Here is a 24,886-nt window from a genome sequence, read left to right as displayed (position 1 = left end):
TACCTCAATACTCAGTATGTAGATCCTTCAAGGATAACCACACAGCGGTTGGATGTAGAATTATTGAACATTTGTGAAGAGTGTTGACTTGCATAGAAGCGCTGATGTTGGAGGGGGGAGGATTGTATCAAATGGTCCAATGAGAGCAGCGTTGGTCAGACGCCGCAATCGCATGCACGAATTAAGGTTAATAAGTGGGTCTCACGAACATCATCACATATGGTAACTTACAGGAAATATATTAACCATCCTGATGACTGGAATCAGCTGGTTGTGGATGGGAGGTATTAGATCAAACAAAAATGTGCCAGGCACCTAGATATCAGGATCGAACATCTATTTGCCGTTGTACATCTATCTCTATTTAACTTGTTCTCCCTCGCCACAAACAAGCTACCAGGTTTCCTGTTTGTATCGTCCCTCTTTCTCCATCCTTACCAGAACTGCCTCCGCCTCTTCTCGAGATCGCGCGTTTCCTCGCTGAAACACTTCTATCAGTGCCTCTCGAATAGCTTGGGGCATTTTCCCAGATGACCTTGGAAGCGTGAGCTTTGGTCGTGCGCAAAAGGAACGGAGAACTTACCCGCAGATGTATATTAACCCGTTGCATTCTTCCAGAAGCTTGTATACTAGCTCGCCTTGCTCACGGATAAGGTCCTGCACATAGACTTTCTGCCTCTGTGTCGTTGTTAGCATATTTCGGCCATGGAATGCGACCTGGTTTACCTGGTCCCTTGAGAACGCTGCGAAGACGTCCAAAACACCCCGCTCCTTCATCCGCTGCCATTCTGCCCCAAAGAAATAATCCGACCTTTCGTTTCGACAACCAAAGAATAGCACATCATTTGTCTTCAAGAGACCTGAGTTACCATTGTTATGATTCGCAAGGAGTGCCTGCTTCTCCCAGATCAGGCTCCGACATGGCGCCACTCCCGTGCCCGGCCCGACCATAATTAACGGTCTCTGCATCAGTTCATCCGGCTTGATGGCCAACGAACCCTTTTGCAGCACCACGTTGAGTTTGTATCCTGGCGGCAGGGACGAAATGTATCTCGTACAGACACCTTCTCGTATGCGACGGATCACAGTCTTGTACTTCACGATCGCCACCAAAAGCTCAAACCGCGTTCCGGTGCTCGCAACACCTGCCGGAACATGTCCCTGTGATTGCAGATACTTGAGCTGGCCGCCACTCGCGATACTGAACTGCCTCTGTCGGAGGGGCGGGAAGACCGCGCATGCCCATTCCCATGGGAGTTTCAAGGACGGGAAGTCGGCGAGAGACTCTAAGATGGAGCGACGGGGGCGGGTCGTGTAGTCGTATAGATCGTCTAGGTTGATTGGATCGGCGAATTCGAGGAGACGCTCCTGGTGGTCGGGATCGTCGGTGAAGTGCGCTAGGAGGGCAAAGAATGTACGACGGGGGATCGAGATGGGGTCGAGGTAGGAGGTGAGAAGCGTGCGGAGGGTCATGAGGGAATCGGTGCGGATGGGTGGCGGTGGATAATTTGGTGGGAGTGGGATGGAACCATTCGGAATGAATTTAAGGGACTTGTCGGCAATGGATGACCAACCTAACAGCTCTAGGAGACGGGAGACGTCCTCAGCGAAATTCTGGGGCTGAATCGCCAAAACGTCTCCTGGACCATACTCATACTGTTCGTCAGTAGAAAGAATCAGGTGTCGAACATCTTGCCAATGGTCGTCCGGAGTGACACGATCATTGGAGACCACTTCCACCGGCACACTCCCTGTAATGGGCAGTAGATCAGACACTAAGAAATTTGCCTTTCTGTTCGTCGTGCTCTCGGGTGCATCATCCAGAGCCAACAACCACTTCGGCTGCAACAGCACTTGATCGGGTATCGCGTCCACTCCGTTAGGGAGAGGAAACAGCTCTAGGAGCGTACTGCGGAGGCCAGTCAACCAGGGAACAAATGTTCCATCCACCCTGAAAAGATCCGTCAGAACTCGATCATCCCAAATCCATCATGTTAGGAGTCTACGCACCCTTCGGGGTGCTGCTCATCCGACTCCCCTCTATCATAGAGCGCGATTGCGCCCAGTTGCGTGAGGCGATTGCGCAGCTTCCGATGCGCCCAATTGAACCTGCCTTCGTCAACGACCACCAACTACTTCACAACGCGGCAGGGAGCACTCACTTCGGATAGGAAGTGTCTCCTAGCCCAAAGGAGATAAATTGAAGCGGGTAGAGACATCCCGGCTTGAGCCGGGCGCTGCGGAGCGAGCGCCAGAATTTCTGGGCGTTGGCGGGCAAGTCGCCCTGGCCGGTGGTGGAAATGGCGAAGAGGACGACCTGGTGTTTTAGGAGGTCGTTCTGTGATCGGTCAACTCCGGACAATCAATGCGGTGGTCGGGAAGGTGTCGAACCAGATTAATACTGTCCAGTTCGCATAGATGACTGCTGAACCGTAGGCGTTCGGCGGTGTCGCGGATTTGCTCGGCGACATCGTGGGCATTTCCGGTCTCTGAGCCATAGAGGATGAGGGCAGTGCGATTGCGGAGAAGGTCTTCTGATGAAGTCATCACGATGGGACCCACGGTCACGTAGTCCCAATCAACACGCGCAGCGGTTCAATTCCTTCTGCAGCTCCTTTTGCAGTTTTGCTATTGTGCTCATGGAGCAATGACGGCGGAAACCATCTTGTGAAGCTGCAGTTGACGTAGGGCAGCGAGTAGGGCGGTATTCTGTCATGCCATAATGACTAGAAGCGGATAGTCAATACTGCAATCCTCCAATTAGATCTTATAGACGCCCTCTAAAACTAGATCTGCTGTATCCGTAATTACGGAATATTATCTCCACAGCAATACTAATTATGGCGCATGGCTAGTTAGTGAGGATGGCAAAAAGTTGTGGCCTTGCAGCCTCAGGTTTTTTGGGGGTACGGGGGCAATGAGGGTAATAGCACGTGACAAGAACCAAATCCATAATTGACCCACAGACCCGCAGAATCTCGACGTAGCTTCCCTGTCGGCCTGGATTCCTGCCTGAATCGCCGCCTTCACTCTGACGCACGCGTGCTCCTGTGGACTGTGGCGAGTGCAGCCGCCCCTAACAGAAACCACCAATCACTCGCTGACTCGCCCTTCCCTCCAGCCACATTAAGGCCCGTGCGCACACTCCCTCTCCAAACAACACCGAATTATTATTTCAGTCGCCCTTCCGCCTCTCGCTCTCCTTCTCCCCTTTCTCTTCCATCATCCAAGATCCAGTACAACTTTGCTGATTCGCCAGTTTCTACTTCTGCTCTTCAAGTTTCCTTCGGGCACCTAGCTACCCACTCAAATTCCAACTCCTCCTCGACAAGCCTTTTCCCACCCTGCTTGCGGCGGTCTCTTCGGACAATCCATCCAGACCACCTTCTCAATCCTCCCTTTACCAGGCAGACCATTTCGGCTCTACCAGGACAACCCCGTTTCCTCAACCTTCCACACGGCTCCTGAACCCTGCTCCTTCATCCCCGAAGCAGCAGATCCATAATCCAGTTCTTTCAGAATCTCGTGTCAGAAAATCCATAAACGTTAATCAACATGTCCGCCGCTGTCGAAGCTGTTACCGCCCAGTTGGCAACCGCCTCCATCGAAAAGGCCAATGGCGATCATATTGACGCTTCCAAGGATGAAGCCGTCATCGCCAGCGCCGCCGAGGGAAGGCGCCTCTACATTGGGAATCTCGCATATGCGACCACCGAGGAGGAGTTGAAGGAGTTCTTCAAGGACTACCTGGTGTAAGTTGCTCCCCTCACTGATGTTTCCAGATCTGTTGCTTATCGTTCTTTGCTAGTGAGTCGACTTCCATCCCGACCAACCCCAGGACCCAACGTCCCGTTGGCTATGCCTTTGTCGACCTGTCGACTCCTTCCGAGGCTGAACGTGCCATCGCGGAGCTTAATGGACAATCCATCTTGGATCGCAAGGTGTCCATTCAGCTTGCGCGCAAGCCTGAGCCGGCTGGCGAGGGCGCCATTGGCGAAGATGGTACTCGTCGTTCGTCCCAGCGCGGACGTGGTCGTGCACGTGGCCGTGGAGGTCGTGCGGCCCGTGGTGGTCGAACCGTAAGTCTGACCCACTCACTTCATCAGATTGTCGACTAATGTCATCCAGGTCCGCAATGAGGCTGGCGAAGTCATCACCACTGAAGGCGGCCCCCAAAATGTACCCGGACAAGTCCTTCCTCTCACCGACGTCACGAACACAGCACTCACAGAATCCAAGGGTACCGAGGGCGAGGCTATCGATGCCGAGAACGCTGGCAAGCCGCGAGTCCCCAGGGAGCGCAAGCAGCGTGGCCCCCCGGAGGACGGTGTCCCATCCAAGACCAAGGTCATGGTCGCCAACTTGCCATATGACCTGCGCGAGGATAAGGTTCGCCATGATGTCACGTTCCAACATTTGAAATCGCTAACCCGTCTCACTAGCTGATGGAGATCTTCGCGGAGTACTCCCCGTCCTCCGCCAAGATTGCGCTTCGCCCGATCCCGCGCTTCATGGTCAAGAAGCTCCAGGCCCGTGGCGAGCCCCGCAAGGGACGTGGCTTCGGCTTCGTCACCCTGGCCACCGAAGAGATGCAGCAGAAGGCTTGTGATGAGATGAACGGCAAGGAGATCGAAGGCCGTGAGATTGCCGTCAAGGTTGCCATCGATAGCCCCGGCAAGGAGGACGACGATCTCAACGGTGAGCAGGTAGCCGCCGGCGAGAACGTTGAGCCTGAGGCCACTGCCACCGCCGATGCCCCGACCGAGGCCCCGGCCACTGCCACTGCGTAGGGTCATCGTCGGTGCTCGACATGTCAAGTCTCAGCTTCCATCCAAGCGCTCGTCACCCAGTCCCCTTTTCCCCACTCCCAGTCAATTTCCCACAGATCACCCACATGGTACCCCCAACGCTACGCTCCGACCAGGTTGGAGAGTGATGTTTCCGGAGTTTTCGCAGCACATGATCCACCAAAACACCATATGCTGCATTTCCTACCCTCACGGTCTGCCTTGCTTGGCGATGCAGGAGGACAGCAGATCAGCAAACACAAATATGAACGGCATGCTTTTCCCCCAGCTACTCGACAGGTTTCCAATCAGCATATCTGTAAACTAGGATGGATAGTTAAATGAGACAAAACTTGGGTGACACATGATTTCCCCATTGCGTATGTGATTCGCGTTGTTCACGGATAGAAGTGAAATTGTCTACCCGAGTCCCAGTCGTGGTGGTTGCTGTTAAAAGAGCTGTACTTGATGGCATAGCAGATAGTTGATGTGATCTGATCCCTGCATATAATACCATGATCTGAAGGATGCATCCAATCTTTCAGTAAGAAGATTGCTTTTTGCGCTTCAGTAGATGTTTCCAGTTGGCATTTCCCACGACCAAAGGCCGCTCAACAGCCCCAGGCAGTTCACACTTCACAGCTCACCGGCAGGTTGGCGGTTTGGTGGAGTGGTGAGGTTGTCCTAACCGTTGTGGCTCCGCATGACTAAGGCGAAGCACCTTTCCTAAAGCGACTAGTGCCGATGTTCCTGGTACTTTGGTCGGATGGACGTAATAATATTCATGTGCAATTGAATGCGTTAAACCTAATTGAATGCGCCTTATTATAGCTGCATCTGAATGAGAAGCATACCAACTATGTACTAATATGATTTGACCGTTGCTGTATTCTGCTATGAGGATTTATCGCGAACGTGAACGAGCATTCTCCTTCACTTTCGTCATTCACCATGCGAGGGAGACCCTTGCACCTCCATGATTCCTGTACCGTATCCACCTGGAACCACCCAAGCCGCCGCCCATGACCCAACACCATTCCTCTCGCCATTTTCTCTTCCTCTTCTCCAATCTTCCCAGGCGTACCTTTCCACCTCCCGATCCCTCCACCCCGTCGACCGCACATCTTCCACCATCCACCCCTCCATTTCCGCCAACACCCCGCGACACGTCGACCGAGATTGGAAAGACGCGTTTGATATTGCCCCGTTGCGGACCGCCGTTTGCCCACCTTCGACCCGACCCGACCACCACGCGAACCGGACGAGTTGCCATCCACGCAATCTTACCCAGACCGGTTCGGACGGGCGAGAGACATCGAGACACGACATAAAGGCGTTTGCGACACGCCAGGAGGACGCGTCGCATTCGAGACCGCGCGGGATCGTGCGCGTAGAAGCTCCTTCAGCAGCGGGGCGGGCTTGCAGGAGGCTCGCTCGCTGTTGGGGAGTCGTATGGGAGACTAGGCGAGGATGGTGAGCGAAGTGCAGACGGGACGCGGTGAAGGACTGTTGCTGATGGGGTTCGCTAGGTTCAATTCAAAAGGAAGCCGGTGCAATACGTGCCGCACCCCAAGCGGCTGAAAGAGAATGACGAGGTGCGGAGCTCATAGCAGGTGTGGAGATGCATGGAGGGCTAATGTGTGGTTAGGTGTTCTTTATTCAGCAGACGGGGGAAATCTTTCGTGATTATGAGGCATATCTACAGAGGTGCGTTCGCATGCGATGAGGTGGTGGGAGAGAGAAAGTGGCTAATACATCCCCCTCCAGGCGCGATTTCTACCTCCAAGTACGCGTGGTCCATACCCTCTTTTTCACTGTATTATGTCTCTAACCATTATTATAGAAGAAATTCACCTGCGAGATTACCGGCCGTTCCGGACTCAGCTTCTTCGATGCGCTGGAGAGCGAGGTCGGTTGCCCCGCCCAAAATGGCCACCCACGTCTGACCGTGCTACAGATGGAAGAGACACGCATCGTCGACGACAATTTCCCCGAGCCGCTTCGCGAGCCCGTTCTGCGCCGGGTCCAGTTCTCGACAATCTCCAGAATCGATGATTTAGGTGGGTTGACATGGGTTTTCTAGGGTAATGGCAAGACTAATACACCCTTGCAGTGACACTGGCGTATGATGAGTTCAAGGAAGACTTCTTCCCCGGCGAGACCGTGATTGTCCTCCTCCCTTCCGGCGACCGGACCGTCGGTCAGGTGCGCGAGAAGACTACGATGTCGGCATTGACGAATCCGGACGGCAGCGTCGAACGACCGGCGCAATCCCGGTACTTCATCCGCGTGCTCGCCAACCGACCCGACCTCCCGAAGGAGACATACCTGGACGGATCCAACCTCACGCGCGACAAGAAGTTCTTTACCAAAAACATGCTCCGCGCGTTCCTGAAGCAGACGCTGAGCCGTGCGTCGTGGGTCGGCGCTCCGTGGAACGTTAAGCCGGGCATCGCCAGAGAGTACAGCATCAACATCGACATCCCTCCCCATCTGGCGCAGTCGGAGATCCAAGCGATGCGATTCGCGGAGCGAGAGAGGAAGCTGGGCAGCAAGCGCGCGGGCATCCAGAACCACATCACCATCTACCAAGGCCCCCCAGAGGACCGATCGCCGGACTTCTCCACCCATAGCGGGAAGAGCAAGCACCGCAGCGTTTCGAATCCGAATATGCATCCGCAACAGCACTTCCACCAAGGTCATCCTATGCCACATATGCACGGCCAACCTCAATTCGTCCCCTACCAAGCCTACGGAGCCCCCCCTGGTGCCATGCTGCACATCCCTTACTCCCAGTTCGAACCTCCCTCTGTCCCCGTCCAACAACTCTACGGCAACCAATACGCCCACCAACCCATCCAAGTCCCGATCTACCAGCCCGAATCTCCACGATCGCCGCGTGTGCCGACACCGCCACGCAATCCGACACCGCCACCTCCGCCTATCAAATACCCGATTGAAGACCTGGATATCACACCCAAGGAGGATGTAGTTGCGCGACCGCAATTGAAGTACTTGACGACGGAGACGGCGGAGATGAGCTCGTCAGACTCGGAACATGAGGAGCGGACCGAGTTACAGCCTAATTCTGTCGGCCCACTCCTGGAAATCTGGAATACGCTCAACGTCCATAAAGAAGTCTTCACTCTAGACTCGTTCACGATCGATGATTTTCTAGATGCGATGGATTTTTCGTCTGACGAATTGGACTGCGAGCTCTTCGTCGAGATCCACTGCGCCGTGCTGTCCATCCTCGTAAATCCACAAGGTCACGTGCTCGCCCAACTCCCGCAGTTCGAGGAATCGTCGGACGAGTCCGAGTCCGAATCCGAGGAGTCTGATGAACCAAGCCCGGAACCGGAGCCTGTCCCCGTCCGGACCACACGAGGCAGTCTCAGGAAACAGGAGATCGAGCGATTACGAGCCCTCCGCACCCCAACGCCCGACCCCAACGCTCCCACGCACCGCGCCCCAGAACTCCTAGAGAACTACGGCTGGATCGAGCGATTAAAGGCCCGTGACTTCCGCGCCGGCGGCTGGGAAGTCATCATGATCGGCGTGCTCTGGCAGCTCTCGCTCGACGAGCGGGAGAAGAAGAACTGCGAGCCGGTCCTCCGGTACCTCGCTCCTTTGGATGTAGAACCGACGCAGGAGACCACGCGCGAGCATTACGCAACGATGGATATTAACCTACGCATCCAGGCGCTCGAGACCATCACGATGCTGGCGGTGCGGACGAAGCCGATCAGGGAGTATATGGAGCAGATGAGCGAGCAGATGACCGAGTTCCGCAAGCAGAAGATCGACTGCCAGCGGAAGCGGAAAGTATTGTAAGTGATTATTAACTGTTGAGATGGGTCGGGCTAATGGATGCAGCATGGAAGAGCTCCGGGAGGTTGACGATAAGCGGAAAACGCTACAGACGGAGATCGTCGAGAAAAATTTGGCTGCGGAAACCAACGGTGACGCGAAGCCCGTTAACGGTGCAGCGGACGAGGAGAAATCACCACCCCCAGAAATAAAGGACACCGATTCCGAGGAGACGGAAGACGAGATGCCTACACGGACGCTCCGACGCGCCGACGAGCGCAAGCGCAAGCGCGAAGAAGAAATCACGCGCAAAGAGCAAGAAAAGAAGGCGAAGGCGGACGCCAAGTCCTCGAAACAAGACACGGCGCTCGCCAAGCTCATGAAGCAAATCGACGGCAAGCGCGCCGCCATCAAAGGCTGCGAAGACCAGATCGCCACCATAGACGACCACCTCCGCGAAACCAACATCCAGCGCACCAAACAGCTCGGCCGCGACCGCTTCTGGAACCGCTACTACTGGTTCGAGCGCAACGGCATGTCCTTCGCCCCCTCCGACGACGAGTCCTGCCCGTATGGCTACAAAAACGGCCGCCTCTGGATCCAAGGCCCCGACGCCTCCGAGCTCGCCGGCTTCATCGACCTCCCCCCCGCCGACATGGCCGACTACAAGAAACGCATCGGCATGACCGTCCCCCAGCGCCGTGACAAAGAAGAAGGCGCCACCCGCCTCCCCGACGCGAACCACTGGGGCTACCTCGACTCCCCCACCGACCTCGCGGCCCTCATCGACTGGCTCGATGACCGCGGCCTGCGCGAGAAGACACTGCGCAAGGAACTCGTCACGTGGCGCGTTAGCATCGCGCAATGCATGACCGCGATGCACGCGCACCGCGACGCCGCAGCGGCCAAGCGCGCTGCGGCGAGCGAAGACGGTGCGACGCGGGTGAGCACGAGGACGAAGACGTATGCAGACCTGGGGGCGACGAGGCATCGGTGTTTGATGTGGAGGAATGGGGCGGCGGTGGAGAGGTTGGGGCATCGGCACGGGGAGCCGGGGGGGAAGAAAATAGCGAAGGGGAAGAAGGGGGAAGTGAAGGCAGTGGGGAAGAGTGCAAAGTTGGTGACGAGGGGGACGAGGAGTGGGAGGGGTTGAGGGGTTAAAAATAGGAGGATAGGATGATGCGACGCACCGTAGTTCGTCGATTCTTCGAGTCGACGATGACTTCCATCGTCGTTGACATCAGACGACACACATTTCTTGCTTTACGGAGTTCGGCGCACACACATCGGAGAGGGAAAAGTCTCACTCGTGGATCTCATGGATGATGAAGTCACCCCCCACCACATCGCATCACGGCCGCCTCTTCTAGGATTTTTTCTCGATTTGCATGACACGCGGCGATATGACGGGGCGGCTCTGGATCATCGATTGTCTGCGTTCACGAACGAACGACCGCATCTCGGGAGTGATCTAGCTACAGTTGGGTCACGTGCACGACATGACGGGCTCGACGCTGCTTCTTCGGTGGCCACGCAATTGTCGATGGTGCGGCTGGCGTTGGAAAACGGATCGAGGAGATGGGTTCCGGAGGGATTCGATATGGCGGTTTATTCACATACTGCATGCATGCGAGCGGAGGGCATCGGTGGAGTCGTTTGATTTGTAGATACTGAGACGGTGGTTCGATAGTAACTAGCCAGGCTCGGAAGCAGTGCGGACTGCGTATTCTCATGGTGTTGATATTCCATGTTCACGGTGACTGCGATGAGTTGAACACGATCAGACGGCCGTCAGGTGTAGAGCGGAAGGCAAGGCATAATACTACAGTCGTTGTTCGAGTTCTATATTGTCATATTGAGCCAACGTAATACCAGAGGCTGAATATCCAAGTTCCATGGCATAAACGCGCTAGATATCACAAATTTCTACCTATTTTCATACCATTTCCGCTCCTAACCGAGCCACCTTAAATATCGTTGCAAATTCAAGACGGAGAGATGTAGAAAAAAGAAGAGGGATGATACATCGGGCCTTTATGGAGAGAACATCCAAGATACAACTCCAACTCCACTCGATATTGAAGAAACATGTCCGAACTTGAGTGGACGCGTTGGAGCCTGACCTGGGGCCTGGTCGGCCAACCGCATCTTCCGCTCCCAAGTCAGTATCACGATGATTAGTTTTCGGGGTGACAGTGGTTGAACCCCCGGAGTGTAAAAAATCTCGCATCTTGCCCAAACTGGCTCGTATATGTCTGTCCAACCCCTACGTGGATGCCGTCCCACCACCCATGATTCCCTCCCGGCCGCCTGGACAATGGACCCCCGGAGAATGCATCGGACTTCGGAAACGGGAGAGATTCCCGCGCACCCGCAGGTGTCAGTGTCTGCAAGTAATCGTCGCCGGGGCGCGCATCTGCGGACTGGGTGGTCTTGCATGCTCCTACGCAGGGTTAGTATCACTATGAATCTAGAACGTCCTTGTGTGCGTCGATAAGAAGGCTGGAGCACAGGAGGCGGCAGGACGACCCGTCGTCGGACGATGCTCCGTCGCTGGTGCCAGATGCCCATCCGTAGCGGCAGTGCTTCATCGAAAGCACGTCACCGCCTCCCGTCACCTCAGAGTCGAATAGTACGCACGACTAGAGTCCCGGACGAAACGCAACATCTACCCCAGGTCCTACCTTCATGTTGTATAATCGCTTATCCGGGATCCGCACCGGTCGTCCTGATTCTGTTTCCCTGACCCGAAGCAAAGGCAGAGAGCTACGAAAGCAAGACATGCATATCATCAAAGGCTTGCAGCGGATCCGTGGCGTGTAGTAGGGGTACCGAGTCTGGCGCAGCGTATTGAAAGTGCCATCTGTGATACCCAGAAATCGCCAGTATCGATCCCTTGGATTCCATAAGGTGGTCCTACAGCGGAACCAATCCCTTCACTTTGACCCATGTGATCAATGGGTATCACGGTCACGTAATTCGTAGTCTACGTAAAAGTGAAATTGTTTAGTATCTGGAAACAGATCGTATATACAACTTAGGAAAGTCGTGACGTCGGACGCTGGCGTGGGCAGTGACTCAAAGACAGACACAAGTGAAGCCCAACACCCAACCCCGCTATATCCAAATCCGCTTCTATGAATGAAATCAGAAGAGAAAGGCGTCCAGAGCACTTGGAGAGTAAGGAACAAAAGGCACGCCAGTGTTGATATGAAACACCAAATTGGGCACTTTTCAAAGGCCAAACTGCGAAGCAACTGGTAACAGCCAATTTAGTCTGTCAGGCCCATTCCTTCTTTGATTAGCTTGCAAAGGGTGTTGCCCTATGTATTGTTAGAAAATGCTCAAGATCGGTCTCTCGGAAGCTGAAACTCACATGCTCATCTCGCATCATCGTGAAGTGGTTTCCTCCCATCACCCGGAAAGTTAAGGCCTCATCGCCCAATAGTTGTGCCCATCCATTGTCACCAAAATCAGTTCGATTGTCCAGTAACCACTTCATCGGTTTGGGATCCTCTCCCTCGGCCGGCGGTGGTCTTGGATCACCAGGCTTCCCACACACTCCATCAGTAGCCCAGATGGCAAGGGTAGACGGCGCGATTCCTTTCGGCATCGGCGCCGGTTCATAAGCTGACAGTGCCTTGATACAAGATTCAAAGTGCGGTAGTAGCCAGCCTGGAGTGCCACCTGCTTTGCCGGTTCCCAGCAGTCCAATGCTCTCGAAGAAATGATGCAAGCGTGCGGGAAGAGGCTCGAGTTTGACTGGACAAGGCGAATCAAGTAGTATTAGGCGCTCTACCTTCTCGCCCGCCGCCATCAGTTGCAGGGCGACCTCGTACGCAACCACGCCCCCGGCAGACCAGCCGCCGATAAAGTAAGGGCCACTGGGTTGGCGGCGACGCACCTCCGCAAGATATATGGCTGACACGCCCTCAATTCCGCAGGTGAACTGAGCTGGGGTTTTCATGAAGGGACAGTTGAGGCCAAAGACAGCGACATCGGGAGAGATGTTCGGGATACTGATGTACGACGTTGCAGACCCCGAGCCGTCAGGGAAGAGGAAGAGCTTCTTAGTTGCAATCTTGGCGTTACCTTGGAGGAGGACAGAAGTAGCGGGAGGGAATTTCGACACATCGTAGGAATTGGCGTGCAATTTACGGTTCACCTCAGCTAGCTGGGGAGAGGTGGGTGCAGCATTCGGAGGCTTGGCTTCAACTTTGGCTTGCATTTTGATAGTCCCCTTCGGTTTCGGCCGCATCCCAAGCGCGTTCTCGATGTCCTCAATGGTGGGATTAGTGGTGAGGAAGGTTGATGGAAGATCGACACCCGTCTTCTCACGAAGAGAGCCGAGGATAGTCAAGCTCATGAGAGAATCCATGCCCAGCTCAGCGAGGTCGGCAGTATCGGTTATCTCCGAAACGGTGACACCCATTTCTTCCGCAACTGTCTGGCGCGCAATGCTGGGAGCTCCGTTTGAGACCTCGTGCGTCCTAATGACAGACACTTCCACAGCAGACTTTGCTGTTGCCTCAAAGCTGGGAGCGGAACTGGCTGGAGTACTGGTTCCATCGCCCTCGCCTTCGAATGGTGTAATGGCATCCTGTTCAGAGATATCTGAGTCGTCGGATTCGATGAGGGGAGCATCACCATCGTACTGGCCGAAGAACTTCTTCATGGCACCAACGGTGGGGTAGTCAGTGAAGAGGGCTGAGCTGATCTCGAGATCGAGGTCCTCCCTAAACTTGGCAGAGATGGTGAGGGACATCAAGGAGTCCACACCAAGGTTATCGAAAGCAGCTTCATCAACAAGTTCCGACATGTCAACGTCCGTCTCCGCGGCAATAATCTTCATGACACGAGCTGTAATAGTGTTGCCACCGGAAGGCCTCTTCTGCGCGACTTTGTTTTCGACCTTGGGCCTTGGTGCGGGTATAGCTCTGACGGATGCAGATAGAGTCTTCACGGGTGCTTTTTCGGTAGCGGGAGCAGATTTGGCAGGCACCGATCCACCGCCTTGAGTCATCATCTTCCTAACAGCCTCTTTTGATGGCAGCATGATAGCCAGCGCCTTTCGAGGAATCTCTTGGAATTTGAGTCCGGTGGTCACAGCAATGATTTCATCGCCCTCCAGAATATAGACGTCCCCGACCATGGTCTTCCGGGGTCCAGGAAGCAGGCGGACGTACGACTGGTAGACACCATCAAGGGAAAAAGGCTTACTGAATCGCATGTTGCTCCAACCGTGAGAGATGAAGCCGCTATCTGGGTTGCAGAGGTCGGAACCGTTCACGATGAAGCCAGAGAGATGGCAGAGAGAGTCAATCCAGAAAGGTGCACAGAAGAAGTCTCCATCCTCTTTCGTGTTCTGGAATCGGACCTTGGCGGTTGCCTCGGTGTTGTGCGCATCAAGGATGACTTCTTCCATGCCTTGATATGGTTTCTCGTATTTGCACATCGATGCAAATAGTTTATAGGCCATGCCACGAAGAATCTTATGGGCATTTCCGGACGCAAGTTTCGATTTGAGGAGGTCGATCTGAGTCTGGACCATGAACTGTACGCGGAGCCATTCTTCACGCCACGTTTCCTTGTTTTCGTACTTCACAAGACCATGACCATGTTCCAATATGAGTTTGCCATTGGCATCAGTGCTGCGGTAGGTCAAATGGACCTCGCCAACCTCCAGGTCAGCTTTAGCCACAAGTTGAAGATGTTGGCCCGCATCAGGTACGGGATCCAATGGCATAAGCGGTTTGTGGACTTCCATAGAGCAGCAGTTGAGTCCAACATCAGAAGCACCGGGTCGAAGCTGCTTGTACAAGTAGTCCGCAGCGGTGAATGCCATGTCAGCATAGATGGATGACGGGCAAAGGGGAACGCCATTGATGATATGACCCTCCACGGCTTTCTTGAATGTGGGTTCGTGCATGTCAGACTGGAAAATGACAGTCCCCGAGTTGGCGTGGAATTCCTCATTGACAATCTTTTGAAGTGATGTGGTAGAGAGCTTCGGTTTTTGCTCGACCTTCGGAGCCTCAATTTGCTGAGCTGGCACGAAAGGCGCTTCGCCTTTAGTGAGAGTCCAGTTGTGATGATAGTCGAGCCAGTAGGTCTTGTTATCGAACGAGTAGGTTGGGAGAACATATAGCTCATGGGCGTCATTGAACTCGCGGTGATACTCATTGAAGTCAAAAGCCACACCAGCAAGGTACAACGTGGAGATATTGCTGGTGAGACTCTTCCAAGGGTCCTCATTGCGGCGCAATGAATATGCAGTGGTTGGGGGGCTGAGCAAGGACGATTTAACCATAGCAGAGGTAACCGGGTGTGCACCAATTTCAAGCCAGGTGGTTTTCTCGTTGAAGGCCTTGCTCTCTTGCCCGGCAGTGAGAGCAGTCCAGAAATTGACAGTCTCACGAGCATGGCGTGCAAGATAGTTTGGCCCAATGACCCCTTGCTCCCTAATCACCTCACCGGTGAGAGGAGACAGCACGGGTACAGAAGGTTTGTTAAAGACGACGGAGGCGGCAGCAGACTTGAACGAATCCATGATTGGGCCGACTTGCGCGGAGTGGAAAGCGAAAGGAACGTTAAGCTTCGTCGCCTTGAACCCTTGAGCAGCAACAATATCAGCGGTTGAGGCAATGACGTCCGTGCTACCGCACAGAACGGTCTCCTCGGGGCTGTTGACACAGGCGACTTCGGTCATCTTCGAACCCAGGACTGACGAAAGAGTCTCAACACTTGCCTTCACAGCAAGCATTCCATGAGTATATTCGGTACAGTTGGCGACCAAAATCTCGGCACGACGCCCAACAAGCAGGATCATGTCGCTAGCTGAGAGTACACCGGCGACGTGGAGCGCGGCATATTCGCCGAGGCTGTGGCCAATAACAGCAACAGGCTTGACGCCCCAAGAAGCCCACATGCGAGCCAGGGCAACTTGTATACAAGCAAGGCCCAATTGGACCACCACTGGGGACAGTGTCGCGACATCCGTACCGTCGAGTATAGGTATGAAAGAGGGCAGACCCTGAATGCGAGCAAGCTTGTCAAGTTGTTCAATGTCCGCACGGAAGGAACTGAGTTCCTCAAACAGCTTCTTCGCGAGGGCAGTATATTGAGAACCCTGACCAGTGAAGGTGAAAGCAACTTCGGTCGGTACCATGGCGATCGGGCTGTACGTGTCTTTGAGTTGGCCCCCGAGACCTTCGCTAACTTGGCTCATATCGGACGCGGTGAATGCAATGCGGTAGTTGTGCTGAATGCGGCGAGCAGTAGTGGTGTAAGCAAGGCTAGGTAGAGTCGTACTAGGGTTCTCGCGGAGCCAATTCATCAAATTGTTGAGATTCCTCTTCAATGATGCAATAGATCGAGCAGAAACTGAGATGAGATGTGTGCCTCGGGGATCCACGCCCTTTGGAGCCTCGCGAAGGGGGCCATCTTCGAGTACAATGGCAGTGTTACCACCCGCTGCACTGAAGTTGTTCAGGAACGCCCGACGCTTCTCTGCGCCTTTGCGTGGCCAGGCAACCTTTGATTGTGAGATGTGGACATTCCGTTCGGAGAGGTCTTTGGGGAAGGTCTTGTTGATTTCACCCTTGATTCCCACATTGGCCGGGATGGCGTTCTTTTGCATCATTAGCATAACCTTGATCAACGAATTGATCCCCGATGCAGCCTCAGCATGGCCAACGTTCGCCTTGATCGCGCCGAGATGCAGAGTTTGTTCCGGACGTCTCCGGCGGTGGCATGGGGCGAAGGAATTGGTAACAGAAGTCATCTCAATTCCGTCACCAGCTTGAGTTCCGGTGCCGTGCATCTCCACATAAGAGATGTCATGCGGATCAACGCCAGCTTCGGCAAGGACCTTCTTATACAAGAACTCCTGCGCACCAGCGTGAGGATGGGTGATCGAGATAGCCTCAGCAGAGTGGTTCGTCGAAGCACCGAGGATGCATCCAAGGATGTTGTCGTTGTCGGCGATAGCATCCTCGTATCGCTTGAGAATGACGGTCCCGCAGCCATCTCCACGGCAATAGCCATCTGCATCGTTGTCGTACGTTTTGCAGGACCCTGTCTTGGACAGGAACTGACCCTTGGAAAGGCCGGCGAAAATGTCCGGATTGGTAAGGACATTCAGACCGCCAGCACATGCAGTATCACAGTCCCCAGCCCAGAGCGAAGTACAGGCGAGTTGAATAGCGGCCAAGCTGGAAGAGCATGCGGTGTCAATGGAAAATGACGGACCGCTGAACTTGAAATAGTAGTTGATTCGCCCTGTGGCGAATGCTCGCACCCCGCCCGTGATAAAGTAGGTGTCGACATTTTCGGCCGCGTTAATTTCACGCCAGTCATCACTTGTTTGACCATAAAACGTGCCAATCCGGTGTAGCTTCGTCGATGGCGTTCGGTTAGGAACACATCCCGACATCTCGAGGGCCTCATAGGCGGTGACCAAAGCCAACCGACCCATAGGGTCTGTCTGCGCTGCCTCGCGGGGAGACATGTTGAAGAAACGAGGGTCAAAAAGACCAGGTTCATCAATAAAACAGCCGTAAGGTGTATGCGATTTGTTCTTCCCTTTGCCAGACGGGTCGCAGTGAGCCTTGGCATCAAATCGATCTTTAGGAATCTCTCGATGAACATCCAATCCTTTCATCAAAAGATCCCAGAGCGCTTCGTGATCCGCAGCATTGGGAAAACGACCCGACATGCCGACAATGGCAATCTTGTCGTTCTGTGTGCGCCCGGTGTGCTTGTCGTTCTCTACCCAGGAAGCGTGGTCTCGGACGGAAACGTGGGTTTGTCCACCAGCTTTCAAGCCCGAGAGCAAGCTGTTGGCGATATTGGTGATGCCAATGGCATGGATGGTCGCTTCTGACTTAGGGAACATTGTAATTTGAGAAACCATGTCCTCGAGAAGGTAGTCCCATCGAACTGGCTTCTGAAGAATCTCTTCCAACGCAATATGAACCAGCTCAAGGGCATTGGCCGCTGAATGACATTTTCCAGTGGCAGCAGAGTGGATCAAGCAGTTTGGGATGAACTGCTTGAGCTGAAAGGAGTCAGTTCCAAGGATATTCGCTCGTTCTGCATCACTGTAGAGGTGCGGTGCATGATACGGTGCGAAAATAGGGATTCCAACTCGATGGTTTTTGTTCAAAGCCTCAGATTCTTTGAAGATTCGCTGGGTTGTCGCAGGCGGTCCGCTTATAGTCAAGGCCATGACACTGATCGCCGATATGTACGCTCGGCTGGAGTTTGGTATGCTGTTCTCGGCATGGAATTTATCCAAGGCTTTTTGAGCGGTTTCGTGGCTTGTGCCAGTCACGATCGTGGACCAGCTTTCATTGGAGTCTGTCAAAGCGGATTTCGCAACCGCAACCAGGGTGCCAACGCGGAAGGAAATTCGCAAGACTTGAACTGATAGCGGCAAAAGATCGGAGAGTGAACGCGAGCAAGCAACAGCCGATCCAGCCAGGAGACCTGTACAGAGACCTAGGATTCGGGTGTTCGAGGCATTAGGCAGTTCAGACGGGTTCTCTCCGTAATAACTAAACTGTTGTGAGAAGTTGTCCCAGCTAGGTCATTTTAGGTTGTACTTACCCGATGAAATGCGCAAGTTGAGCAACGGTAACGAAACAACTCTCAATCTGAGGAAGTCGCACACCCTTCTCGTAGTATGCTTCCACTAGCTGGTTCATTGTGAGAAAATCGGGAAATTCCTCACGTTGACTACGTGGAAGCCGCTGGATTTCCTCTCGAAGAGCTACCGCAGCTCGCTCGAGGAAAGTAGCGAGGAGAGCATTGTCCTTCCGGGTGGTGACCTTCCGCAGGAGCGGATATTGGTCTGCTGTTTGGTCACCGAAAACAAGGGTATTCATCGTGACGACTACCGTGCTCGTAACGGTAGGAAAAGGAAAGGAAGAGAGGGCAAGACGAGGAACAAGACAGCTTGACTTTAATTCATGAGTATGGACTCGATTCTCAGGAGCCTACCTCGAGTGTGGTATCCCGGTCAGTATGAGGTATGGAAGGAATATCCAATATATATGCGGCTCTTGTCGGAAGGTTTTGAGAGGAAAGAAAATACGAGTCTAAGATAACGAGGGAGGTGGTATGTCTATACAGAACAGAATGATGAACCAGAGCATTGATGGAGCAGTAGAGGAGAAGTGATAAAGAGAAAGCATTGGCGACGGCGGATGAAGCCGAGATATTTGTAGATGTGCTCGAATAATAGTTAGATCACCAGGAAAGGTACAATAGCAGTGGGATGGTAACAATGGCATTTCCCAGTGCATCCGGGTCGAGACTCTGCAGAGCACTACGACGGGGGACCTTGTTTTGCTCATTCCGAACGCGCACCGTAACCGCATACTGACGTTACTGTGAGCAAAGTGGATTCGCGATAGTATTCCTGACAATGCGCTCAGCCATGCTTCCGATCAGAACTGGTCCTAAAGGTCGATACGGCAAGCAGGTTGACTATTTTGAGACGCCATACAGTAAAGATGCCGCACCCATTTGAGCGACGTGTCCAAATCCCCGTACTGGAAGATCAAGAGTTCAACCGATGAGTGAGCGTCCTCTACGGATGATAGTGCATCAGTCTCAAAGTTCCGGCTAGACTTGTCGGGTCCCCTCGATTGTCCGTGGATATGGAGAGAGCTGGGATTAGGTCAGCTTCAGGTCATGAAGCAGGTAACTAAGGAACGACGAACCGTAGAACACACTGCCGCACTCTTTCCCGATTTGCATCATTTAATCGGGCTTTCCGATTCTGTATTACGGCGTAGGAAATAGTTAAGCGTCGAAGTTAGTTGAAATCGACCAACTTGGTTGGTTACTGTGGTGGTACACAGGCGAAGAGCCGAAGACTGAAGGTCCGCGCTCCTACCCATAGGTGCCCTCTCGGATACGGAGGTTACACAATACTTAATGATTAGATCGAGGAATGAACCGCCCCAACGAACGTTTCAAACAAACGTTCGAGAAGTACAGAATGCGTACTGACCGGACGACGGTGGATCGAAGATGGGGAGTCCGAGTACCGGGACAACGCAAATCCGAGCCTGGTTTCTTCGAAGAGAGAAAACATTTCATTACCGATTCCAGCTTGCAACTGTCGTCGGCGATGCTCGTATAACTGATGGGAATAAGGCACGATTACCCGCCCATCGATATCTTGAACGAGGAAACCTCGCCACGGGGCGGCTCATGGCGGACGTCAACAAAAGTTGGGTCGCTGGCGGCTGGCCCAGCAAGGCGGCCCATAGCGCGTAAGCTGTACCTAGAAATGCGGATTATTTTCGGTTTTGGGGAGAATCGGATCCAAGCATCTAGTTCATGGTTGGAAGGCCTAGACGGAATAGTGTAAGGGGTCCAAATCTGGTTCCTGGTAGAGTAGATATGGAGGGATTTCAAGAGAAGCTGTTGCAAACTTGCAATTCATATTTTAGTGAGATTCGCAGGTTCCTCAGAGAGGAGACTTGGCGGAGAGGAGATGAAGCCATTGAATAGCAGTGAGGTTTCCGCCAAGATTTACACCAAGGTTTCCGGCGGGATGGCACGATGGGTGCTGGGCGGGCCATGGCCCAGCGGTGAGCACAATTAGCAGCACGCCAATTCCCGAAGTACACCCGCACTCACACCAAATTGTATACAAGTCAATGTCACTTTACAATAAGTCATCTGAAAATGGATTTAACGCGAAATCAAGCTCGAAAATATGCTACACAGCCAGAACACCCTAAAAAGCATTATGATACACCTAAAAAAGCCCGTATACGCGGGGCTGTGGAGTTCAACATTGCACAGAATCGACTCCTGTTAAATTCTGGTGTGCTGCTAATTTTTCTCACCGCTGGGCATGGGTCGAACAGTCGTATTGGCCGGGAACTGCCAAGCGGCCAAGTGTATTTCCCAACCCAAGTCCGAGCCAATCAAACCACCAGAAACTTCATAAATGACTCCCGGCACGTGGCTCTCCAGATCGATTGGAATTCCCCGTTAATATTATAGGAAATGCTTCATGTACATACATCACTATTCCCTTCCGCATACATCCCATTTCGCCTCTGCATACATCCCAATCACGTGTAGTAGGAATCTTGCGCTCTGATTGGTCCTTTGGGATGCAGTCATTAGCACGTGACATATTTGAATAAAGTTCCTGTAGAGCGGGCAAGCCCCCGCCCGTCTTAGGCACCCTCTACCACCCATTTTAGGCACTCTCTACCACCCATTTTAGGCATCCCTATCACCCATACCACTCCACTCATTTTAGGCAGCTCTAGGCACCTCTACCACCCTTTCTGATACCCGTGCCCAGAAACCGGTGGTTGGAGGTGCTCAAAACGGGTGCTGGGGGGCGCCTAGTATCGGTGGTAGGGAGCGCCTGAGACGGGCGGTTGGGGTGCCTAAGACAGGCGGTGGGGGTGCCTGAAACAGGCGGGGGCCTGTTCACGCTGCAGGGACTATATTCAGATAAGTCACGTGTTAATGACTGCATCGAAAAGGACCAATCAGAGCGCAATATTCCTACGACACGTGATTGGGATGTATGCGGAGGCGAAATGGGATGTATGCGGAAGGGAATAGGGATGTACATGAAGCATTTCCCTAATATTATATTATTCACATAATGAGAATTCAGCATGAACATGGACTAAAGGCTTTCGTTGCAACATCATGAAGGATGAACGGGATTGAGTTTGATTTGGATTATCTTCTCCCTATAGAACCACTGGGGTGTTCGCAAGCTCGAATTTTCAGCTTTGCAAGCAATCGAAAACGATGACGATGAGACTTTGACAGGGATGATGCTCCCGAGTCACGTGAACCGACCCTCCGAATTATTTCAGCCTTAAATCCTTACGACTTTCTCCTGCTCTCTCCTATCTCCATCACTTCTATGTCTCTCCACATCCACTCCCTCTCATAGGAACTTGGAATAGCATTCAGTCCAATGATATTTTTGCTCACCCCCGCAATTGTACTATACGCTCTAGCCATATTGATATTTCCGGAGCGGCCTATGGAGGCCTAAGCGCTAAATCAAGCGGATCACCAACACCATTCGGGATCCCTCTCGGAACCTTGGCCGAACTCAGCCTCCACCACATTCCCGGCCTGTTCTCTGGATTCCACCGGGCCTTGCTGGGTAAAAGTGTGGTCGCCGTTCGCCAGCGTGTTCCGCCTTCGGTATTTTATATAAGTGAACAACGCATACATGGTGCTATACTTGTCCGCCGCATTGAGAGCCCCAGGTGCAGTCCATGTATCGTACCAGATTCGTCAGAAGAAGGCTCGCTGGCTCATGAGATGCATGATATGATCTAGACTAGGTCAGACCTGCAAGGCAAGATGCCGCCCTCCTTCAGCTTGGTCAATGTTGGTTTTGGATGATAATTCATTCAGTTAGTTGTGGAGGCCTTTTGGTCCCCTTTGCCGAGAATCTGTTCGTTTTCAGGGTAGTTATGCGGCACTGTTTGGCACCTTAGCTCGTCTTTTTGCAGATGAAGCATTCAATCGGCTTATTGACGTCTATCTTTGCCTTTCTTGTCCTGGGAGACTGTATTTTTTGTAGCTGAGGCCATTATGCGCTCAAAAGAGCCTGCTATAAGGCAGTGGCTCTCTCCATTAGCTGGAATCTTACTGCTCCAGATGATTCTTCCCGTCTTATTTTCTCCGTTATTAGGCGTGTTATATTCACCTTATCGAGTTGGTACTGAGTCCATTCGCCGAGCTTCATCTTCGCTATGGCCCCATCGGTTTGGAAGACTATCAAGACAGGCGGCAGGTTGATCGCTACAGTGTCTTCTGCCCAACAAAATGGTGCGACTTCAATATGCATTCCATCCTTAGGAGTGGAGCATTAAGGTTTCATGGGCAGGGAAATCCTTCTGGGGCAACCTAGATGCACCACGATTCCCGTCGGCACTTACTAACAATGTATGTTCACTCAATCTGGATCTACCGGGCGGAGTCTATGCGACATTTGTCGTTGGTGCCTCCGGAGGATCTCCTATATTTCGATTCAGATACAGACGCTAATAGGGCCACTAGCCCATCCCCGATGGGTCTCCGTGGGGCCCCCGGTACGCAGTTGATGCGGCTCTCCTCCGATGGCGAGCATTTGATAACCCTTCCATGCAGGACCTGCGAAAACAGCAACCCCGCCCATCTGCCCGACGTACCCAATACAGGAATCACCAGGAAATATGATTTCACTGTATGCCAGTCCGGAGTTAAGCGGCTGAAAACACTATTAACAACCTAAGGTTGCCCGTGCGGTTATTGCTCCGGATGGTGTCGAGAGGGATGCGATTTTAGTCAATGAACAGTTCCCTGGGCCCCAAATAGAGGCAAACTGGGGTGATTGGATTGAAGTTACCGTGCATAACCAGATTGAGTCACCAAAGGAAGGCACGTCCATCCACTGGTAAGAGATCGTACCCAGCCTTGCTGTGTAATTGGACTAAATTTTCCGTCAGGCATGGATTCCTCCAGACAGAAACGCCGTGGTTTGATGGGGTTTCCGGAACTTCTGTACGTCCTCCACCTTTTCCGCAAGAGTAGCCCGCGATCCTGACCACGCTTCCTTTTCAGCAATGTCCGATTGCGCCTGGCGCTTCACTCACATATCGCTTCCAAGCCGAGGAATACGGAACTACATGGTGGCATGCTCACTTTTCTGCTCAGTACAATGCTGGTGTGGTCGGTCCTATCATCATCTATGGTCCAACGCAACACAAATATGACGAGGATGTCGGCCCTATCATGCTCTCCGATTGGTACCATGCACCTTATTTGTGAGTTAAGTGCGTTATACGCACAGATTCCGCAGCACGAGTCTGACAGCACCACAGCAAGATCGTCTCAGATATGGTCGGAACGGATGTAATCTACTAAACCACCCTTTAAATTGAAACGTTGGCTAACAAGCGTGTCAGTTATCTAGAATTCCACCGAAGAGTGACAATAATCTTATCAATGGCAGGAACAACTTCGACTGCAACAATATTCCTTTGAATTCAACCCAAAAATGTACCCCAAATGCCGGGCTCTCAAAATTCCACTTCGACAAGGGCCAATCATACCGGCTTCGCCTCCTGAATGTCGGATCGGATGGCGTGCAGCGATTTTCCATCGATCAACACACAATGACCGTGATTGCCGAAGACTTTGTTCCGATCAAGCCATACGATACTGATGTTGTCACACTTGGCGTAAGTTTCATGCCCCTAATTCCAATTGGAACTGTCATTCATCTTTCTTCAGGTTGGCCAACGTACCGATGTCATTGTTAAGGCTACCGAGGGCAATCGAGACTTGTATTGGGTCCGCGCCACTCTTGTTGGGGGCAAACCTTGCGGGGAATCCCGAAATCCGGAGGCGCTCGCGGTCGTGTACTACAACCGTGCAGATACCGAGCAGGTGCCTGCCAGCACAGCCTCTCGTATTGACACCACGACCTGCAATAACGACCCCCTGATGTCGTCTGTTCCAATGTTCCCCATCGTGCCTGGAGAACCTAGCTTCACCCAGGAGCTAGTCCTGTCCCTGGCCGTAAACCAGATGGGTCAATTTGAATGGCGCATCAACAATCAGACTTTTCGCACGAATTTCAACAAACCAATCCTCGACCTCGCTTCCCAAGGCATCACTTCTTACCCTGACGATCCTCAGTTGAATGTCTACAACTATGGCACCAACACTTCCGTCCGCTTCATCATTGAGAACAATGCTCCTGCGGTCCATCCATGGCACCTTCATGGCTACGACTTCTTTGTTCTTGACAGCGGCAAGGGCAAGTGGAACGGTAGCATTGTGAACGCACATAACCCCCAGCGCCGCGACGTTCACATTATTGAGGCGAACGGATATGCCGTCTATCAAGTCACTACTGATAACCCGGGTGTTTGGCCATTCCACTGCCACATCGCTTGGCATCTCTCAGGAGGTCTGTCCATGAATGTCATGGTCAAACCTGGAGATCTGAAGCCGATTCCGGAAATGATTTCCCAGACTTGCGCGAAGTGGCAGGCTTACATAGATACCAACCCTGGCGGCCCCATTGATACGGCGTGAACACCTCCCATACCCTGTTTTTGAGCGTCTTTAATGCTTTTGTCAGTCGCCTTTCTTCCTACCACGCCTACGGGTCCCAGTAATAAGCCTAGCGATTTAAAAGAGCATCGAACTGAGTCCTGGACTAGTCACCTTGGTGCCATTTATTGAGTATTGGTTTTTGTGAGCCCTGGAGTTGGGGGTCGTTGCAG

The 24,886-nt window shown here is 52.9% G+C and overlaps 6 protein-coding genes across 6 annotated transcripts; 4 read left to right on the top strand and 2 right to left on the bottom strand.

Annotated features, from left to right (window-relative positions):
- Positions 1 to 343: 343 nt before the first annotated feature.
- Positions 344 to 2,812, bottom strand: P152DRAFT_458378 (NADPH dependent diflavin oxidoreductase-like protein 1). The gene is made up of 6 exons (XM_033679443.1): positions 2,392 to 2,812; positions 2,163 to 2,338; positions 2,011 to 2,109; positions 727 to 1,951; positions 584 to 678; positions 344 to 535 (listed from the first exon to the last, which is right to left on the bottom strand). The coding sequence occupies exons 1-6, from the start codon at positions 2,545 to 2,547 to the stop codon at positions 394 to 396; spliced, it is 1,893 nt and encodes a 630-aa protein (XP_033534173.1). The 5' UTR covers positions 2,548 to 2,812; the 3' UTR covers positions 344 to 393.
- A 743-nt stretch (positions 2,813 to 3,555) lies between these two features.
- On the top strand, positions 3,556 to 4,790 carry P152DRAFT_396762 (RNA-binding domain-containing protein; the record flags this gene model as incomplete). Its single annotated transcript, XM_033676374.1, is given in 4 exon segments — positions 3,556 to 3,752; positions 3,809 to 4,109; positions 4,129 to 4,389; positions 4,443 to 4,790. 4 exon segments carry the CDS (start codon positions 3,556 to 3,558, stop codon positions 4,788 to 4,790), a joined length of 1,107 nt encoding a protein of 368 aa, XP_033534172.1.
- A 1,294-nt stretch (positions 4,791 to 6,084) lies between these two features.
- Positions 6,085 to 9,833, top strand: P152DRAFT_342432 (uncharacterized protein). The gene is made up of 8 exons (XM_033675339.1): positions 6,085 to 6,260; positions 6,317 to 6,382; positions 6,436 to 6,494; positions 6,555 to 6,573; positions 6,631 to 6,696; positions 6,745 to 6,847; positions 6,901 to 8,617; positions 8,664 to 9,833. Exons 1-8 carry the CDS (start codon positions 6,258 to 6,260, stop codon positions 9,748 to 9,750), a joined length of 3,120 nt encoding a protein of 1,039 aa, XP_033534171.1. The 5' UTR covers positions 6,085 to 6,257; the 3' UTR covers positions 9,751 to 9,833.
- On the top strand, positions 9,707 to 10,527 carry P152DRAFT_458376 (uncharacterized protein). Its single transcript, XM_033679442.1, has one exon. The coding sequence runs from the start codon at positions 9,916 to 9,918 to the stop codon at positions 10,255 to 10,257; it is 342 nt and encodes a 113-aa protein (XP_033534170.1). The 5' UTR covers positions 9,707 to 9,915; the 3' UTR covers positions 10,258 to 10,527.
- Positions 10,528 to 11,869: 1,342 nt separating this feature from the next.
- Positions 11,870 to 18,484, bottom strand: P152DRAFT_473700 (polyketide synthase; the record flags this gene model as incomplete). The annotated part of the gene is made up of 3 exons (XM_033681267.1): positions 11,870 to 11,920; positions 11,974 to 18,154; positions 18,207 to 18,484. The coding sequence occupies 3 exons, from the start codon at positions 18,482 to 18,484 to the stop codon at positions 11,870 to 11,872; spliced, it is 6,510 nt and encodes a 2,169-aa protein (XP_033534169.1).
- Positions 18,485 to 22,363: 3,879 nt separating this feature from the next.
- Positions 22,364 to 24,876, top strand: P152DRAFT_514165 (multicopper oxidase; the record flags this gene model as incomplete). Its single annotated transcript, XM_033682846.1, has 10 exons — positions 22,364 to 22,439; positions 22,498 to 22,556; positions 22,671 to 22,702; positions 22,761 to 22,836; positions 22,886 to 23,046; positions 23,099 to 23,153; positions 23,214 to 23,416; positions 23,474 to 23,504; positions 23,558 to 23,833; positions 23,886 to 24,876. The coding sequence occupies 10 exons, from the start codon at positions 22,364 to 22,366 to the stop codon at positions 24,693 to 24,695; spliced, it is 1,779 nt and encodes a 592-aa protein (XP_033534168.1). The 3' UTR covers positions 24,696 to 24,876.
- Between the last annotated feature and the right edge of the window lie 10 nt (positions 24,877 to 24,886).

The sequence above is a fragment of the Eremomyces bilateralis genome, assembly GCF_010015585.1.
Source record: "Eremomyces bilateralis CBS 781.70 unplaced genomic scaffold P152scaffold_9, whole genome shotgun sequence".
In the NCBI taxonomy this organism is placed as follows: Eukaryota; Fungi; Ascomycota; class Dothideomycetes; order Eremomycetales; family Eremomycetaceae; genus Eremomyces; species Eremomyces bilateralis.
This window is presented reverse-complemented; position numbering and strand designations above follow the sequence as displayed.